The sequence below is a fragment of the Pithys albifrons genome, chromosome 18, assembly GCF_047495875.1.
Source record: "Pithys albifrons albifrons isolate INPA30051 chromosome 18, PitAlb_v1, whole genome shotgun sequence".
In the NCBI taxonomy this organism is placed as follows: domain Eukaryota; kingdom Metazoa; phylum Chordata; class Aves; order Passeriformes; family Thamnophilidae; genus Pithys; species Pithys albifrons.
In genome coordinates, this window is record NC_092475.1 from 12,531,265 (window position 1) to 12,550,183 (window position 18,919).

The window sequence follows — 18,919 nt, forward strand, 5'->3', positions numbered from 1 at the left end:
TACAGTCAGGCAGAGTGTCCTCCTTCCCCCAAACATCCTAGTTATGCATGAGAAGGAGGAGTTCCTTTGCCTTCAGGTGTTTGCACCTCTGCCCATGGCCCAGCTTGCCCGGGCTGGGACACAGCTGGGACTGCTGAGGGCTCTGGGGCAGTGCAGGCTGGTGCAGGTTGCAGCCCTTCAGCCCCAAAGCAGCTGATTTTGCTCTGTTTGAACCCAGGGGAGCTTAGTCGGCTGCTGGAAGAGAAAGAGTCTTTCATCAACCAACTGAGCCGTGGCAAGATCTCATTCACACAGAGCATCGAGGAACTCAAGAGGCAGCTGGAGGAAGAGACCAAGGTGAGGCTTTTAGGGCATGGCTGATCTCTGAGTGACATGGGTCTCAGGGAATGGTGAATGTGTCACACTGTGGCAGTGGCCCAGACTCTTGGACTGGGGAGGTGGGACATACCCTCCACACAGGGCAGCTCTTAACCTCGGAAGAACAAAGGTCCCCTCCTGCTGCTCCCAGTCCTGGTGCCATGGCTGCCACGGCTGCCACAGAGCTGCTCTCACAAGGGCTGCTCTGCCTTCCTCAGAGTAAGAACGCCCTGGCTCACGCCCTGCAAGCCTCCCGGCACGACTGCGACCTGCTGCGGGAGCAGTACGAGGAGGAGGGGGAGGCCAAGAGCGAGCTCCAGAGGAACCTGTCCAAGGCCAACGCTGAAGTGGCCCAGTGGAGAACCAAGTACGAGACTGATGCCATCCAGAGGACTGAGGAGCTGGAGGAAGCCAAGTAAGTCCCATGGCACAAGTCATTTCCTTGCAGGTGGCAAGTTTCCATGCATGGATGGGGCTCTCCAAGACCCCAGGGTGACATGGCACCCTCCTGCCCAGATTGGAGGCTGTTTGGGGAGGTCACAGCCTCAGAGCAGTGGGGTGGCATGACACTTGGGCCGGGGGTGCTCACTCTGGCTGCCATTGGCAGAAAGAAGTTGGCCATCCGGCTGCAGGAGGCGGAGGAGGCTGTGGAGGCTGCCCATGCCAAGTGCTCCTCGCTGGAGAAGACCAAGCACCGTCTGCAGACCGAGATCGAGGACCTCTCGGTGGACCTGGAACGCGCCAACGCCGCCTGCGCTGCCCTGGACAAGAAGCAGCGCAACTTTGACAAGATCCTGGCTGAGTGGAAGCAGAAGTATGAGGAGACCCAGGTGGAGCTGGAGGCGTCGCAGAAGGAGTCGCGCAGCCTGAGCACAGAGCTCTTCAAACTCAAGAACGCCTACGAGGAGTCCCTGGACAACCTGGAGACCCTCAAAAGGGAGAACAAGAACCTGCAGGGTAGGGTTGGGCTCAAGCTCTCCCCCTGGACTCTGCCCAGACTCCTGCTCCCATGGGCAGCCTCCTGCCCTCCTGTCTCTGCCCAGACTCCTGCTCCCATGGGCAGCTTCCTGCCCTCCTGTCCTCAGGCATGTGGTGGGGTTGGATCCCTTGTCAGCAGAGAGCAGACCCTGCTGCTCAGCCCATCCCTGGAGGGATGCAGCAGCCCTGCCAGGATGCCAAAATGTGTCCTGCCCTCTTGCTGGGGCACTCTGGGAGGACAGGCAGAGTCCCTTGGCTCCTCTTACAAAATGGTGCATGATTTTCTGCCAAGTGCCGTGGCTGTGGCATGATATTGCTTTGGGGGTGTTGCTCTTGGACAAACAGGTCTCCCTGAGCCTTTAATGCCTCTCCCATGCCCTCTCCTTCACCCAGACTGCAGAAATGGCCCCAAGCACAACCTCAGCTGCTCTCCAAGGGGCTGGGGGGACACCAGCTGGGCCTGGGGCAGGGGCATGGGGATTTCACATTTGCAGTGCTGGCCCCACAAACTCCTTCCTGACTTAATGCCTTGTGTCCCTGCCAGAGGAAATTGCTGATCTGACTGACCAGATCAGTCTGGGTGGCAAAACCATCCATGAGTTGGAGAAAGTGAAGAAAACCCTGGAGATGGAGAAAAGTGATATCCAGGCAGCTCTGGAGGAGGCTGAGGTGGGTCCTTGTTTCCCACATGTTCCTTCTGCCCCCAGGAGCCACTCTGCAGATCTGGTCAGGTGCTGCTGGTGGGGGACAGTCCTGAGCCAGGCTCTAATCCTTGGGGGGTTATTCATGGGGGGTCCTGAAACCACTGCAGGCACTGTGGGGGTTCCACCTGCCCTGCTCCCCATAATGCTGGGCCTGGGGACAAGGCCAGGCCGAGGTGGGTGGCTGGGGAGACCCCCCAGGGACCACCTTCCCATGGCTGAGCTGTCTCTAGGGAGCCCTGGAGCACGAGGAGAGCAAGACCCTGCGCATCCAGCTGGAGCTGAACCAGATCAAGGCTGACATGGACAGGAAGCTGGCGGAGAAGGATGAGGAGTTTGAGAACCTGAGGTATGTGGGGTGAGGGGACAGGCTGGGCCATCACTGAGGGGGCTGAGCTGGCCCAGTGGCCCTTGCAGGGCTGCCCCAGGCTGGGTATCCCCGGGTGGCCATGGCTGACCCTTGTCCCTCCCGCAGGCGCAACCACCAGCGCGCCATGGACTCCATGCAGGCGTCGCTCGACGCAGAGGCGCGGGCCAAGAACGAGGCTGTCCGGCTGAGGAAGAAGATGGAGGGAGACCTGAACGAGATGGAGATCCAGCTGAACCATGCCAACCGCCAGGCTGCCGAGTTCCAGAAGTTGGGCCGCCAGCTCCAGGCGCAGATCAAGGTTGGGTGGGCATGGGTGGGACACAGCGGGGGCTGTCCCTGCCTTGGGTGGGCGCAGGTGGGACACAGCGGGGGCTGTCCCTGCCTTGGGTGGGCGCAGGTGGGACACAGCGGGGGCTGTCCCTGCCTTGGGTGGGCGCGGGTGGGACACAGCGGGGGCTGTCCCTGCCTTGGGTGGGCGCGGGTGGGACACAGCGGGGGCTGTCCCTGCCTTGGGTGGGCGCGGGTGGGACGCAGCGGGGGCTGTCCCTGCCTTGGGTGGGCGCGGGTGGGACGCAGCGGGGGCTGTCCCTGCCTTGGGTGGGCGCGGGTGGGACGCAGCGGGGGCTGTCCCTGCCTTGGGTGGGCGCGGGTGGGACGCAGCGGGGGCTGTCCCTGCCTTGGGTGGGCGCGGGTGGGACACAGCGGGGGCTGTCCCTGCCTTGGGTGGGCGCGGGTGGGACACAGCGGGGGCTGTCCATGCCACCCCTCTGTTCCCCACTGGCCCCATGGGACACAGCAGGGGCTGTCCCTGCTGTTCCTCCTGTCCCCACTGACCCCACGCTGCCCCACAGGACCTGCAGATCGAGCTGGATGACACCCAGCGCCAGAATGACGACCTGAAGGAGCAGGCAGGGGCCCTGGAGCGCCGCAACAACCTGCTGCTGGCAGAGGTGGAGGAGCTGCGGGCAGTGCTGGAGCAGGCGGAGAGGAGCAGGAAGCTGGCGGAGCAGGAGCTGCTGGAGGTCACTGAGAGAGTCACCCTGCTCCACTCCCAGGTGAGACACCACCACGTCTTGTGTGTCTGCTGGTGGCCATGATGAAGGGCCAGCCCTAGTCACGCTGAACCTGCTCTGCCTGCAGAACACAGGCCTGATCAACCAAAAGAAGAAGCTGGAGGCAGACGTGTCCCAGCTGAGTGGCGAGGTGGAGGATGCAGTGCAGGAGTGTCGCAACGCCGAGGAGAAGGCAAAGAAGGCCATCACGGATGTAAGGGCATCGTGGGGACTGTGCTGTGTGCTTTGGGATGGGTGGGAGGAGAGGAGAGAGGCTCAGAACTTCTCCACTCTGAGCCCCTGTGTCTCCCAGGGCTGCCTGGCCTTGTGGTGATGCCCCTTTGATTCTGGCCTCACAGGCTGCCATGATGGCAGAGGAGCTGAAAAAGGAGCAGGACACGAGTGCTCACCTGGAGCGGATGAAGAAGAACATGGAGCAGACCATCAAGGACCTGCAGATGCGCCTGGATGAAGCAGAGCAGATTGCTCTCAAGGGGGGCAAGAAGCAGATCCAGAAGCTGGAGGCTAGGGTGAGAAGGCAGGGGCAGATCTCTGGTTTTGTACTCAGGCTGGTTTAGCCTCTGCTGTGGCTTCTCAGCTCAGTTGGTTAAAACTTGGTTGTAATAATGCCAAGGTGATGGGTTCAATCCCCTGTGTGGGCCATTGACTTAAGAATTGGACTCGGTGATCCTTGTGGGTCTCTTCCAACTCAGAATAGTCTGTGATCTGTGGTGCTGAGGAGGAGAGTGCTGAGGTGGCCTCTGCCCCCCTGCAGGTGCGGGAGCTGGAGGGAGAGCTGGACACAGAGCAGAAGAAGATGGCTGAAGCCCAGAAGGGCATCCGCAAGTACGAGCGCAGGATCAAGGAGATGAGCTACCAGGTACAGCAGCTCCAGACAGCCCCAGAACAGCAGGACTTGGCACAGCTCTCCCTCTGCTCAGCCTCTTGTTTTACCCATGACCCACCCACCAAGCCCAGCCCAGCCTAGCCTGGGCTTGTTCTGGGCTCTGTGCAGGAACTGACACAAGTTTGTCTCTGCCACAACATCCACATCCTGCCCTGTGTCCTTCTGCCCATTTCCCAGCACTGCCTGAGCTGGGTGATGGGACACAAGGAAGGAATGAGGGGACAGACACTGTGACATGGGACTGGGGGCTGTGTTGGTGCTTTCTGTGTGGGTGGAGGGCCCTGGCTCCATTGGGACTCTCCAGAAAAGGTATGGGGCAGGTGGACCCTGAGTGTGGGGGCCCTGCTGTGGTCCTGCTGACAGAGCTGGGGCGCTTGCAGGCTGAGGAAGATCGGAAGAACCTGACTCGGATGCAGGACCTGATTGACAAGCTGCAGAGCAAAGTCAAGAGCTACAAGCGCCAGTTCGAGGAGGCCGTAAGTGCCCCATCACTGCTCTCCTGGGACAGGGCACAGGGGACAGGGCTGTCCCTCCTGGGCTGCCTGGCATGGCAGTGTCCTGGCTGTGCCTCACACTCCTGCTCTCCCCTGGCCCCTGCAGGAGCAGCAGGCCAACTCCAACCTGGTGAAGTACCGCAAGGTGCAGCACGAGCTGGACGATGCCGAGGAACGCGCCGACATCGCCGAGACACAGGTCAACAAGCTGCGCGCCCGCACCAGGGACGTCGTCATCTCCAAGGTGGGCACACCTGCCTGGGGGGCACAGCGAGGAGGGCAGGGGTCCTGCCAGCCCTGAGCCAGGGCAGTGACCACACAGCCATGGCACTGCTGCCAGCACCTGAAGGGTGGCACACCACTCCCTGCCTCCAGATCCCAGCTCTCACCAAAGCCCTTTTGGGATTTTTCCAGCATTAGAAGCCTGGCTGCCCACCCTGCCCTGTGCCAGCTGCTGCTCTAAGTTGGAGGAAAAGTGGCTGCAACAGTCACCGCCAGCTTTGCACCGTGTGAATAAATGTAGATCTGCCACGACTTGCTCTGTTGTGTCTGTCCCACGGTAACCAGGCCCTTGGCCTCTGCTGCTGGGAAGGTGGGACCAGATGGGTCTTTGGGGGACATCTTTTCACTGCCAGGTATGGGCAAGGGAGAGGTCCAGGCCTTTCTCTTCCAGCTCTACGGCTCTGACTTGGGATGGGTCTTGGGAAAAGAGTCCTTTCCTCATCCCTCCCCACCAAAACACATCTCTCAGCTGAAGGGAACCAGAGCTGAGGGTGAGGCAGGGCAGGGGAGGCACAAGAGACCTCACCCACTACTCCTGAGAGCATAAAACTCCCAACTCCAGTCCTGCAGGGTGCAGGGAAGGGTGTTACAGCTTTGGCAAAGTCACTGCAAAGAAAGACATCTTCACTCATTTCTTTAAAATAGATTTCTTTAATAGTTTCCATTTGCTTATTTGCAGTTAGTAAATTTGCATTAATCAGGGCAGCACGAACCTCAGCAGCCTTCCAGAGGTATTTGTTAGTGACAGGGGTCCCACCTTTCCCCTGTCCCAACTCCCAACCTGCTGCCACCCCTGTGAAGCCAGTGGGCTCTACTGGTACCACCTCCCCCTGCTCTCCATTAGTAACACACAAGGATGAAGGAGAGAGGGGTCTGGTCCCTCTCAACATGAGATTCTTGAGGCATCTGGCATGGACAGATGAGCCACGGGAATGTAGCCCGTTAGGATTTGCCTGTGCTGCTCTGTGTGCTGGGGCAGAGCCTCTCCCTGAAGCCCAGCCTTGGAGCAGCTGCCAGGGGGTTCTTCCCTGTGCCCTTCTTGCCCCTCCTGCCTCAGCCCAAAAGCAAAGCCAAGACACCTCAAACAGGTGAGGACCCAAACATGCCTGTGCCCCCAGGCCTGGGAGCAGAGGGGATGGTGTGGGCTCAGCTCAGCCTCACAGGGGCTCGTGGCCAAGGCCAGAGGGAGCTCACCCCCAAAGTGTCCTTAGAACAGAGAGGGGAAGGGAGGCTGGGCAGGGTTAGAGCAGCAATCAGTGGATGCACCAATCAACTACACTATGGAAAAGGCATCCCTTAACTTAAAAGCCTTTTAATTTGAAGCATTTATTTGAAGTGTACATCTATTACAGTTAAGAAGCAAAGATACACCAAAACCACAAATACCCAAGAACAAAAAAGCACAGATGAGAAAGAAATTAGCTGAGGGGAGGAAGGGGCAGGGTGGGGGTGACCTGGTGAAGAACAGCTGCTGTAGGGAGGAGCTCCTCAGGGTAATCCCACTGGAGCAGCCCCCAGGGAGGGACAGGAGGACCCCCAGGAGCTCCTGCAAGGTTTATTCACAAGCTGAGCAGCTCTGACCACCCTGTGAGCAAAGTACTGACTGCACGTCCACAGCAGGACACCAAGGGGTGAGAGAAGAGAAGGGAGAGGTTCAGAGACAAGTCCTGCCCCTGGGGCTGGAGCCTTGTTCACTCCTCCAGCTCCAGCACAGGGAGCCTCAGAGTGGGTTTCATTCTGCTGGAAACGATGAGAGACAAAATGCTGCTGCCCTGGGACATCCTCACCCCTCCAGAGCCTGGACAGTGCTGAAGTCAAGTCATCTCATCAAATAAATTAGAAAGTGTAAAAAAAATTCAGATGTATGTTTCAAAACTGGTTTCTTTTAGCTGGAACTGCAAGACACATGTTTTTGACTTAAATGTGGTGACTGTATCTCATTCCTGGGAATCTGAATGTCTTGGAGTAATACAGTGTTGGTGAGCAGGCAGGGCACGTGCAGGTTTGGCAATCAGGACTGCCAAACCCAATTCCCCCTTTCCCAACATATCCTACAAAGTTACTTTCAGGAACAGGAGTGTTTATTCCCAGCATATAACACATTCTGATTAAAACAGATGCAGGAAATATGGACATCTCCAGTAAATATTGCACTTCAAGATTAATGTGTGTGTTGATATTAAGGACTGAAAGCAAGAGACTGACATAAGACTTCCAGGCATAGCAAGTTAACATCAAGAGCAATGGTCCTGAAAAGGATTTTAAAACCAGATTAGTTACCCAAGAAGGGACAAGCCGTAAGTTTAAAAAATTAGTACATTTTAATGCTAGTGCTCCGTGAAAAAGCCAACCCCTGTTGCAATTCCACCACTGCTCAATTGTCTCTGTTCTCCGCAGCTTTGTGAAACACCTCCGGAGGGGAAGGATCTGCAGGAAAGACAGCAGGAGCAGAGGTTCTCTCCTAATGCACAGATTTAGTACCAAATGATCCAAAAGTAGATGGTGGAGAGGTGACTGGAGCTGGGGCTCTCAGGAATCAAAAGCACACACACACACACTCACGCTCTAACCAACCCTAACCCCCTGATTCCAAACCCCAGCAGGAGAGTTACACCTGAAGGGAGTCCCCGTGGTGGCTCTGCACATGGCTGGTGTTGGGTCCTGGTCACACTGGCTCCTTGGACCTCACATTTATTTGCAGGGCAATTGATGTGCTTTTTGACTTGCTCGTTCCGGCAGCCACGAGAGACACAACTCAATTGGCACATACAGAGTATCCTCATCTGTCAGCAAAACCATCTCTGACCAGCCCCACTGGACTGGGAGAGAGAAAAAGTAAGAGGCTGGTTTTTGCAGGTGGTTATTTTCATCCCAGAACAACTGGAAGATACATCCCTGAATGTGTTGCCCAGAGAGCTGCCCGAAGTCTCATCGGTCAGAGAGCAGAGCTGGGGACCAGGAGGGGCTGGGGTTTGACAGTGCTCCTCACACACACACACACACACACACACACACACACACACACACACACACACACACACACACACACAGCGTATCCCTGAAAATCCACGGGCTGCGAGGGACCCTCCAAGTGCTGTCCATCGGAAGCTGGAGCCAAGGATTACTCCTCCACAAAGTCTCTGTCAATGTCCATGTACGCCTCGTCAATGTAGCTAACTATGGCACAGGGGGACGTCCGGTCTGGACTGAGCAGTATAGATACAGTCTCTTTCCAGTAGGTAAAACTAATACATGAGCTCTGTGGGAAGAGATGAGAGCGTGGTTAGGGTGGCCCACAGCACCATACACTGCATGAGACACATTCCAGAGGCACTCAGCAGAGAGGACTGGAACTGCTTCCTGCTCATCCCATACTTCCCAGCCCCACTGTGCAGCCAACGCTTTGGATTCACCACCCAGCCCTCCCTCCCTGGGGCCTGGAGCAGAAGGGCTGGATGCTGAACCAACTACACCCTCTACAACCAGCCTCCGACTATCCAGCTCCAGGCAGGGCCTCCCAGCACCTGTGGCAGCTGCAGCCCTGCTAAGAGCAGCACAGGGTGACCACGACTCCAGCACACCTGGCTGGGCTGGCACACCCACACAATCCCAACCTTCTCCTCCTCTGTCCAGTGTAAACACAAACTGGGTCACTGTGGTGCTGCAGTGCTGGGAAGACACAAAGACAACACACCCTCCCTGCTCACATCCCTCCTGCATCATTCCCTTGAAGCCAACAGGCCACTCCAGCAGCCCAACACACACCATGTGTTCCCCACAGCCTTTACACACTGGACTAGTTCTTTCCACCCAGCAGTGGCCCAAGGCACATTGTGCTGTGCACACACGTTACAACCCTGAAATGCAGCAGTGACAGAGCTTTGGTCTCAGCAGCATCTCCCCTCAGTGCAGCCCAGTGCACCTGGGACGTGTCAAACATGGCACAAACACTGTGACACAGCCCAGGGCTGCAGAACCCTCGTCCCTCTCTGCTCCCCAGGGCTCAGCCCAGGCAGGAACCTGCTGTGCTAAATGAGGCTGGGAGAAAAGTGTTAAAAGGCTGCACTATTCAGCACAGCTTCCTCCTCCATCACGCTCCTTCTCTCTGGGAACTTCTCATTTTATCTACTTCCAAAGCCCTAATGCTGCTCCTCCTTTTAAGTAGGAGCTGCCTGCACTGAAGGGTTTTTCCTTGAACATACTAAAAATCTGTAAAAGCTGCCACCCAGTCACTGAAAAGTCAATGAAGAAACCTGTACAACCTCACTTCAGCCTTTTGGGCATATACAAGGGAGTTGCTTTCTCACCACAGGTGATTTCTACCCCTGTGCCCAAGAGAAACCTGCAGGCTGCTTTCCACAGGGCACCTCCTTGTCTTCCAGCAGCTGCACCAGGTAATTTCCTGCACCCTCTGCCACACCAGGAAGGGGATACAGTCTGGTTAAGGTGCCAACTAGCCTGGGAGATGGATTTGCCCTGCCTCCACATCCTTGCCTGTCCTATGCCAGCCCTGCCTCTCAACCCACTCAGCACTGGCAAGTCTCACTTCTGTGTGCCACAGCCAAGACCTCAGGGTTTGTTTGCAAGGAAACCAGGCACCTGCCTTGTGGTAGCCTGACTGTGTGAGATGGTGTTAAAAACACAGAACTTCCTCCCTTCTTTCCCTCCACAACCTCCCACTTCCCATTCCTGTTGGTGACTGGCAGACAGGTATTGCCATGATCAGTTCCTGCTATGGTCAGAGGGCCACATACATTTTCTAAGCAGGTGCTGTCTTTATCCTTGTTGAGGTAATGCTGCTGCCAGAATCGCAGGAGGCTGTGGAAGTTGTTCAGGATGAAGCCTGGGTATTTTTCTGTATATTCCATTTGTTGCAAGGTGTGCAGGTAAAAAGGGAGTTTTTCTTTCCTTCGGGCCAGCATTAGGATAACTAAACTTGTGTTCAAACAACTGACGTTTTCCTGAAAGGAAAAATGACACAGCAAAAAAGGAAAATAAATCTATCAAGATACTGGTTGTAAACATGTCCTTACAAAACATGCTTGTGGAAAGCAGGCAGAGTAGAATCACAGAATATGCTGAGCTGGAAGGGACCCACAAGGATCATCGAGTCCAACTCAAGTCAATGGCCCATACAGGGGATTGAACCCATGACCTTGGCATTATTACAACCAAGTTTTAACCAACTGAGCTAATCTCAGGATCAAATAGATGCTCCTACACCAGCAAGGAGGAAGGGATATGGGTCTCCCCAAGAGGAACCAGCTTTCTCCCTGCTCTCAGCTCTGCTCAGCACCCCAATATCAATTACAGTAAAGTTACTGTCAGCTCTTTACCTGTGTGAGTGTCTGTACATGAATAATATTAATGAGCCGGAAGAGGAAGGACATTCTCATGGACATCTGGGACATGTATGACAACAGGCGGCACTCCGACAGGACCTCTGCAACTGCAGCCAGAGCAGGAACAATCAGCAGGTGCCCAAGGCTCAGACACACTGGTCCAAGCACTAGGGCAGCAAGAACTGCTGCTCAGTCTGCAGCAACAAACTTTCAGGGTGACATTTTTGTGTCTGAACACAAAACCTTCAAAGCCCAGACCCAAAATCACCAGTATCAGCAGCAAACAGAGCCCAGCCCAATTGTTCCTGCTTACCTTTAGCATCAGACTGATTCTCAAACCGGTCCAGGGACAGTGTGATGCAGCGAACGAGCATGTTTGAGTCAACCAAAGAACTGTTGATCTGATTTAGAAAAATCTGGAACTGAAGAGAAACCCTTTTTAGTGTCAAATTAAAATAATTAAATATATTAATACTCAGGGCCATTACCTTTTTGTTATTTCTGACAAGAGTAAGAGCAGACATCACCTCTTGCCCTGCCTCAGCCAACACTGGCACTGAGGGCTGACCAAAGGACTAGAGCAAGTGCCTGAAAACCACTATGGAACAGTCCTGGCACCTCTAAATCTTTTGTGAAGTTGTGTCACTTCAATAAGAGTGAGATTTCACACACTTTGCTTTGAAAGAGGGAGACTGGACAGCCTGGCTGCTGGCCTCTCATTCCTTCAGCTCCACGTTTGCCTATTTTAGTTTGTACAAGCAGTGCTAGGGAGGAATAAATACAGTGAGGAAGTCACACAGAAAGAGAACTAAACCCAAAACTAGAGAAGAAAAACAAAATTAAGTAAAATTTTCTTTTAAATACATTTATACGTCCATTCTCTTATGTCTATCAGACCTAACAGCAATGAGAGAAAAATTACAGTAACAAGAGGATGAGGCAATTCAAAACCTACACAAGAGCTGATGTTATTTGTACAAAGTGCACAGAGCATGAAACCACTTTGGACGGAGCTGCCCATCCTTGATTTACATGTGCAGCTCAGCTTTATAGGCAATTACATCAGTCATGACTTCTTAGAATGCTGTAAGTTCAAATAGCATTAAAGATATGACATGTCTTTTTGCAGTATCAAACATTAATATTTTAAGCCATATCCATGAAGAGCTACAAGCTCCAGTAAAAGACATTTTGGAGCTGTCTCAATGTCCAGAACTTAAACCAGAACTCAGTGGCTTCTCAGGAAATGTTCTGCCATCCTTGAGCAGACCTGCCTTAGACCTGCCTGATCACAGAATCACAGAATCATAGAATTGATTGGGTTGGAAAAGACCTCCCAGATCATCAAGTCCAACCCTTGCTCCAACTCCAGTTCCTTTACCAGATCATGGCACTCAGTGCCACGGCCAAGCTCACCTCAAAAATCTCCAGGGATGGGGAATCCACCCCCTCTCTGGGCAGCCCATTCCAATGCCTGAGCACTCTCTCTGCAAAGAATTTTTTTCTGCTCTCCAACTTCAATTTCCCCTGGCAGAGCTTGAGCCCATCGTGCCCCCTTGTCCTATTGCTGAGTGCCTGGGAGAAGAGACCAACCCCCACCTGGCCAGAACTTCCCTTCAGGCAGTTCCAGACAGTGCTGAGGTCACCTCTGAGCCTCCTCTTCTCCAGGCTGAACACCCCCAGCTCCCTCAGCCTCTCCCCACAGCACTTGTGCTCCAGTCCCTTCTCCAGCCTCGTTGCTCTTCTCTGGCCCTGCTCCAGCCCCTCAATCTCTTTCCTGAACTGAGGGGCCCAAACTGAACACAACACTCAAGGTGTGGCCTCCCCAAGGCAGAGTCCAGGGGAAGGGTCACTGCCCTGGGCCTGCTGGCCACGCTATTTTTGATACAGGACAGGAGCCCTGACCTTAGACCTGCCTGATCAGGTAACAGGGCAGTGCTTTGTGAACAGCTCAGCACCTGCTGACTCAGGACAGCAGGAGTACTGCTGAGAACACAAGTGTCTGCAGCAACTCACCTGCCTGTGGAGAGACTTTGGCAGCTCACCCTTAAGGTTTACTGTGCCCAAGCTCATCAATCACACTAAACCTGAAGTTTTAGTGCTACATCTGGCTACAAAGTTTTAAATTTGACCCTCGGATCAAGTATTTACAAATATTTACCTTCTCATCTGTGTTGATGTATTTGTTGAACCTCTTGAATGCATCGATATTGAATTTCATCAGTTCTCCCAGAAGGTCAAAGTAACTCTGAAGCACATCCCGTGATTTGCACTCACTATCGACAATGCAGTAGAGAATATGCTGGCAGGGGAGGAAAACATGTTATTGCCACAGCTCAGGCCAGGGCAGCAGTGCAGCACAGATCTGATTTAAACACTGTTTAGAGCATTTATCTGCAGGTTCAGTTCTTGGATGACAGAACTAAAGACAACAATTCAGGTGAGTCTCCTGTCCCAGTAACTTCCACTGATGCAGGTTATACAACTGCCCGGGCCTGGCTGCCACAAGTACAATTCACAGATACTTTTCAGAAGTATTCCAAATGAATATTCAACATTTTTACCCACTTTTGAATTTAGTGCAGATAAATCCTTCCTGATTGCTATGGAGCATGCCTGACATATATACTTCCTTACCTCCAGGAGTCCTCTCTTGAGCAGGAACATCTGGTCTGCATAGGAGGTGGTGCCTCTGAGGAAACTTTCAACTGCCCTTGCTTGCCAAAACCTGAGAAACAGAAGAAATGAGGTTTTCAATTTGGAGCATTTAATTACATCTGCAATTTAAATCCAGTTTCCTAATCTGTTTCATGTCAGTCTGAAGCTGGAGTCAGACCTGGCACTGGCCATATTGGTATGAGTCCAGTGCAAGCTCTGATGTTCCCCCTCACCTGCACTGCCACCAGAGCACAGCAAAGCCAGACCTTTCCCCAGCTTAGGACTCTCAAGCATTCCCAGCTGCACTGACCTCTGTGGAACCAAAGCTACACCCCAGACACCTCAAACAGCACCTCAGAGTGCAAAGTGAACACACCTGAAGGAGGACTCAGCTGGTTCCTTCTTCATGACCTGAAGCAGTCTGGTCAACAGACCTCTCTTCCCATCACAGACAAGACTCCTGGAGCAGGTGAAGGAAGGACAGCATGAGTGGAAGGGCTGGCAAAAGCTGTGCCTTGCAAAATACTGAATCCAGTCTCTGTTCTAGAGCTTTTGATGATCAAAATCTCAGTATATGGTACAAATATTGTGCCAGTTCTACCAGCAGGAGAGTTCTCCTCACTGCCTTGGGTAAATGTCTGCAATACCTGCAACATCAGTTCCAAATAGACCCTAAAGAAAAATTATTCATTTTCTCTCAAATTATGAACAATTTTAGAAATACCAATTCACAGCTTGTAGGAATTAAGAGATTAGAAAAAAAATATACCACATTTGAGCTTGGGAATGAAAGAAACACACACCTTCTTTACTCAACAAATGTAAAGGAAGCTCTATAATCCATTTAGAGGCAGAGCAGGGTATGGAAACCTGAATGCTACATGAGATAACCTCACTCTGTATGGTGCAGTAGAAGTATAGAGGCTGTACACCTGTATTAAACTGCTTCTTCAGAGGAGCATCCACCTTGTGCAGAAGCAATGCCTTGATCTCAAACATGAAGAAAATCAACATGAAAACTAAATGCTAAGGCTGAAAAAACACCCCAAGTTCTTCCCAATTAGACACAGTATTAAGATAATAACTATAATCTCAAAATCCTCTTAGAGAATTCCCTTTTGGAGTGAGGTAAATCTGCTCTGTGCAGACCAGGTCCCTGGGAGTATCCTGACAACTTAATTCTGCAAACTCTGTTTCACCTGGTGAGACTTGTACATCAGAATTGTGTATTAAAGAGCTTATTAAATCAAAACAGTCAATCTAACAGATACTGCAATGTAATATGAGGGATTCTGTAAGTGGCTTAACATGTTAATCTAATTTAGCCTATTCTGGTTATTACCTGCTCTCAAAATACTCTGAGCAGACTCTTGGACCTGCCTCATGTAGCCTGGGAATGAACATTATGTGTGCACAGACTGCTCCTGGATCTCAAAACTGGGATTTATTAGCAGGAGCACTTCATGGATTAGAGGGATCAGGGTTTACTTTCCAGGTCTGTCTGCAGTGCCTGCTGTACACGGCCAGACAAACAGCTGGAACTAGAATAACATAATAATACCTGGGCCAGGAACTCAAACCCACCTTTTTGTTTTGGTTTGGGTTTTTTGTTAAGGTTGCTTTTGTTTTTGAAACCCCTTACTCTGAGCAAGAGAACACTTTAGATTTGCTGATCACCACTGATATCACACAAACCTGAAATGCATCACTGAAATAAAGTGTGGTGGACAAAACAGGTGAGACCAAACCTTCAATACAGCTGCTTAAAAAGCTCTGAGGTGGTGACCTAAGCCCTCTGTTCCCTCTCACCTGTCAGTGTTGACAACTGCATCAACCTCAGGGATGTTGGCTTTGTGGGAGATTGCACTCAGCTCATTCAGCTCTTGGCTGTTCAGGAGGAGATACTTGTTCCTAAAGCAAGACAGCAGGAGAGAAAAGCAGGATGATTTCAAGAGGCAAACATGCAATTCCATGAGAAGTAAAGCCCTGTGAGGGCTGCAGGGCTGGGCAATCCTCTTTCCCCTGGCTGCTCTTCCCAGCCCCCCCCCCTCTGCTCCCTCCCCCAGGCCAGTCAGCTGCTGTTTGGTGAACCTCCTCCAAAGTCTCCCAAATTCCAGTTTTAACACTGACCAGCTTTGAGATGGTGGTTCTTTGCTGACTTGTTCAAGATCTTATGGTTTGTAAATATTTTCTTCTGGATAACACTCGTGTTTTTTTAAGTGCAGCAACATTTTGCTGAATTTCAGAAGACCTAAATAGCAAACTTTTTCACAGCTTCCTACAGTCCTTCTCTGCCTTACAGTGAACATGTTCTTTATCAGTAATAAAGCTCAGTTAGAAAGCAGAAACTGCAGAAAAGTACTCAATCACCCTGTTATTTTATTCCTCCAAGCAAACTTTACTCTGGAAATATTTAAAAATACCAAGAAATGTTGAGATCAGAACAGGAATAAATATAAAAACCCGGAACTTTGCAGGAAATTCTTTATCAAATACTGAACTTTGCATAATGAAAATAAATTATTTGATCTGTAAAGTAAATTAAATTCAGAACAAGTCTGACAGAGCAGACATGTAGTCCAGGGGCTCCCTTTGCCACTCCCTGCCCAGAATCAGAATCAGCCAGCACAGATTTATTTTCAGGAAACCTCAGGGAACACAGGATGCAGTGATGAGTGTCAGGGTGTGCAAAGAGAAACTACTCATGACAACAGCAACTACAGAGAAGATAAATTATTAGGGGACTGGGTGCCTCCTTGTTCCAAACACCATTGTCCAGATCAGTGCCCACTGAGGTTCTCAAGTAAAGCTTCTTTTGATGTGGATTAACAGGTTTCTGCAATGAGAGCACAGCCCTTCTGTCCCTGCAATAAACAGTCCTGCCAGTTTGGTTTAGACATATTTTTGCTGAAATTAATATTAGAATCAAGTACTTGCTCTCATCTTGTCCTCATCTAACTCAGCTAATCCGTGATTTCATAGAGAAAATTCATGTAATCACAGAATCACAGAAATCATTTGGGTTGGAAAAGACCTCCGAGCATCAAGTCCAATCCTTGGTCCAACTCCAGGCCCTTACCAGATCATGGCACTCAGTGTTTGTTTAAAACCTTTAACCAGATTCCACACATTCCACCTGCTCCAATGTTACAGCTGGGAGATGTTTTCTGTTTAAACAAGTCCTTGAGATCTTTGTAGCATCCACCTAAGTAGGAACATGATCTGAAGAGATTTTATTGGAAAACCTGGAGTGATTCTGGGGCAAACTATGAGAATTTACAAGAGGTCACCCTTCCCTTTATGTCTCTCCAGCAGATCCCCATTCTTAAAGCTAATACTGCAAGGCTGATACTTCCAATACATCCAACAGTGCTTGGTAAACCCTGCACAAAGATATCCTCCTGGCTGTAAGTATGACCAGCAGCAGAAGTTCAATGTGCCTCAAGCACAGAGGTTTGTGAGGAAGTGGACACCATCTCACAGGACTGAACTAGAGCAATGGGACCCTGATGGAATGCAAGATGCAATTCCACCAGTCAGAACAGAGCAACAAGCACCTCTGCAGCAGCAGCACAGCATTAAAAACCTCCAAGCAAACTGCACCACCCCTCAGACTCCCCCAGGAGACTCAAGTTTCCTAAGGATGCCTTTGGAAGGCAGACAGAAGTTTTCTTCCTATTCCCACTGGCTCACTGCCAGCTCTCAGGGAGAAGGCAGAAAAACAACATCATGAGAGCTGCCTCCTTATTTCTGCAGCCAGAAAGTGTGAAATCATCTGCATGTTTCAGCACATTTCGACACAAAGCAAAGTGGGCTGGTTTTAAACATGAAAAGACATACAAAGACAAGCCCACTGGGGACCACAGCCTTAGGCTGTTCACAGCAGGAGCTGAAAGGCACCTGAACATCTGAATTAAGGACAGGACAACATTCCCTTCATGTGGAGCCTGCCCTGTGCCCAGGACACCTGGAACTGCAACCAGGCCACAACCCAGCACAGCTTCTCATACTCACTCATGGTGATCACTGAAGCTCTGAAGAAGCCTCAAGAACTGTATCTTTAAAGTAATGTCCTAAAAAAAAGACAGGAAAAGTATAAAAAAATTGCTTTAGTGTTTTCAGATACCATTAAAAAACCTTTCTGAATCAAAATCCCCTGGCCAGCAGAGCAAGTGACTGGCATAAATGGGAAGACTGCACTTTGCAGGCTTCCCAAAACAGAACAGAAGTGGAGATTGCCTCCAAGCCTGTAACAGTTAATAATTCCTTCTTACTGCAAAGGCAGAAAAGCTCATCACTGTATTGATCAATTCAGAATATCTAGGTTTGGAAGGGAAAAAAAAAGTAGAGTTCAACACCAAATCCAAGCCCCCTAAAACCTGACTGTGACCCCATTTGTATTCTGTGGCCCTCCTAGTTATCATTTCCTTAAGTTTTGATCATCATCGACCTCTGACCCACGAATTTACCCCTTTCCTAGTTCCCAAACTAGGAGAGAGGAGAGGCTGAATAGTCCCTGCCAAATTGCTAACATGAGCCACAGACTCCAGTGAAACCAGTAATTCCCAAGCAAGTGAAAGCTGCCACATCCCCAGTCAGTGATGACACGGCCCCCAGTTCCTCAGCACAGCTCCTCAGGACTGCATGGCAGGGTAACAATCCAACACAGAATGTCAGGAGATACTCACTGGGCTGCAATCACAGTTTTGGTTGTGTCCATGCAGAACCAGGGTTGATGCTGAATGCTTTCTCCAGATCAGTTTGTCAAATAAGTTATTGAGGCCAGGGATGAGTCTGAACTCTGCAATCATTTTATGGACCTGGGAAACAAGGGAGGTACAAAGTCATTTGCTGCAGCCTCAAACACGGATATAACATAGTCTGGAAACAGATGGGCACAATGACATCATTCTCTGCCAACAGGAAGTGAATTCTTGTCTCAAAGAGCAAGTGTTTGTGTTAACACTCACACTCACCACACTGTATTGTTACAGTAGCTTCCATTTGGCGGGCAGGGACAGAAAACAGACATTTTGGGAGCTGTTTGCCAGTGCCTGTTAATCAGTGTTGCTCTGGAAGCAGCTTTGGGCACAGGGACATCACTTACAGCACACAGAAAATGCATCTATTCCTAAGTGCTCTGTATCACACAGCTCAGCTGTGAATATTCAGCTGCCAGTCATCCACTGAGTGTCCTTTCCCTTTCCTTTTCCACTCACACAGTTGAAACTCAGCAATGCCTCTGAAGACAACACGAACCATCAATACTGGTGTTGTTCAAGTGACCTGAGCAGGAGTTCTGAGCAAAGCTGGGTCCAGCAGTAACACCACCACACTGCACTGCTCCCTCAGGCTAAGGGGAAGTTGAATTTCCTTAGAGAATGATCAGGAGAGAAGAAAATGCTGAATTACTTGGGTTTATTTATCAGTGTGCCTGCCAAGCTGGGACGCAGCACATCATGAGGTGTCTGAAACACTTACTGATGTAAAAAAGCTCCTAATGTTGGTGTGAACAGCTGTTAAACAGCTTCAATCCAAGCTGGGACACTCTTGATGTGAGTAATTTGGAAGATGAGGAATAAGGGAAATACAAAGTGGGACTCTCATTAGCTGTAGGTCTAGGAAATCAGTATTCCTTGAGTATTCCAGTATTCCTCGTTGCAAATGAAAACCACACGACTGGGAAGACCAACATGCTCCAAAAATTAAGTGCCCAAAGTAGTAATGGACATTTTCCCTAAAATCAATAAACAAAATCACTGAAGAACAATCCAGGTC

At 50.9% G+C, this 18,919-nt stretch overlaps 2 protein-coding genes across 3 annotated transcripts in view; one reads left to right on the plus strand and one right to left on the minus strand.

The window, feature by feature from the left end:
* MYH7B (myosin heavy chain 7B) overlaps window positions 1-7,619 on the plus strand; it is a 31,541-nt gene extending 23,922 nt beyond the window's left edge. The window contains exons 30-42 of the mRNA XM_071573253.1: window positions 218-336; window positions 576-772; window positions 965-1,314; window positions 1,880-2,004; window positions 2,270-2,385; window positions 2,512-2,704; window positions 3,258-3,461; window positions 3,547-3,672; window positions 3,818-3,988; window positions 4,234-4,338; window positions 4,746-4,841; window positions 4,966-5,103; window positions 7,539-7,619. Coding sequence (XP_071429354.1) covers window positions 218-336; window positions 576-772; window positions 965-1,314; window positions 1,880-2,004; window positions 2,270-2,385; window positions 2,512-2,704; window positions 3,258-3,461; window positions 3,547-3,672; window positions 3,818-3,988; window positions 4,234-4,338; window positions 4,746-4,841; window positions 4,966-5,103; window positions 7,539-7,619 — 2,021 coding nt within the window. The remainder of the gene's footprint in view (window positions 1-217; window positions 337-575; window positions 773-964; window positions 1,315-1,879; window positions 2,005-2,269; window positions 2,386-2,511; window positions 2,705-3,257; window positions 3,462-3,546; window positions 3,673-3,817; window positions 3,989-4,233; window positions 4,339-4,745; window positions 4,842-4,965; window positions 5,104-7,538) is intronic.
* Window positions 7,440-18,919, minus strand: part of TRPC4AP (transient receptor potential cation channel subfamily C member 4 associated protein) — a 37,837-nt gene continuing 26,357 nt past the window's right edge. For both annotated transcript variants that reach the window (XM_071572887.1, XM_071572888.1), the window contains 10 exons: window positions 17,830-17,961; window positions 17,156-17,214; window positions 14,951-15,052; window positions 13,518-13,601; window positions 13,121-13,211; window positions 12,645-12,785; window positions 10,797-10,905; window positions 10,478-10,590; window positions 9,896-10,102; window positions 7,440-8,400 (listed from right to left, as the gene is read on the minus strand). In XM_071572887.1, coding sequence (XP_071428988.1) covers window positions 8,263-8,400; window positions 9,896-10,102; window positions 10,478-10,590; window positions 10,797-10,905; window positions 12,645-12,785; window positions 13,121-13,211; window positions 13,518-13,601; window positions 14,951-15,052; window positions 17,156-17,214; window positions 17,830-17,961 — 1,176 coding nt within the window. In that variant the 3' untranslated portion in view covers window positions 7,440-8,262. The remainder of the gene's footprint in view (window positions 8,401-9,895; window positions 10,103-10,477; window positions 10,591-10,796; window positions 10,906-12,644; window positions 12,786-13,120; window positions 13,212-13,517; window positions 13,602-14,950; window positions 15,053-17,155; window positions 17,215-17,829; window positions 17,962-18,919) is intronic.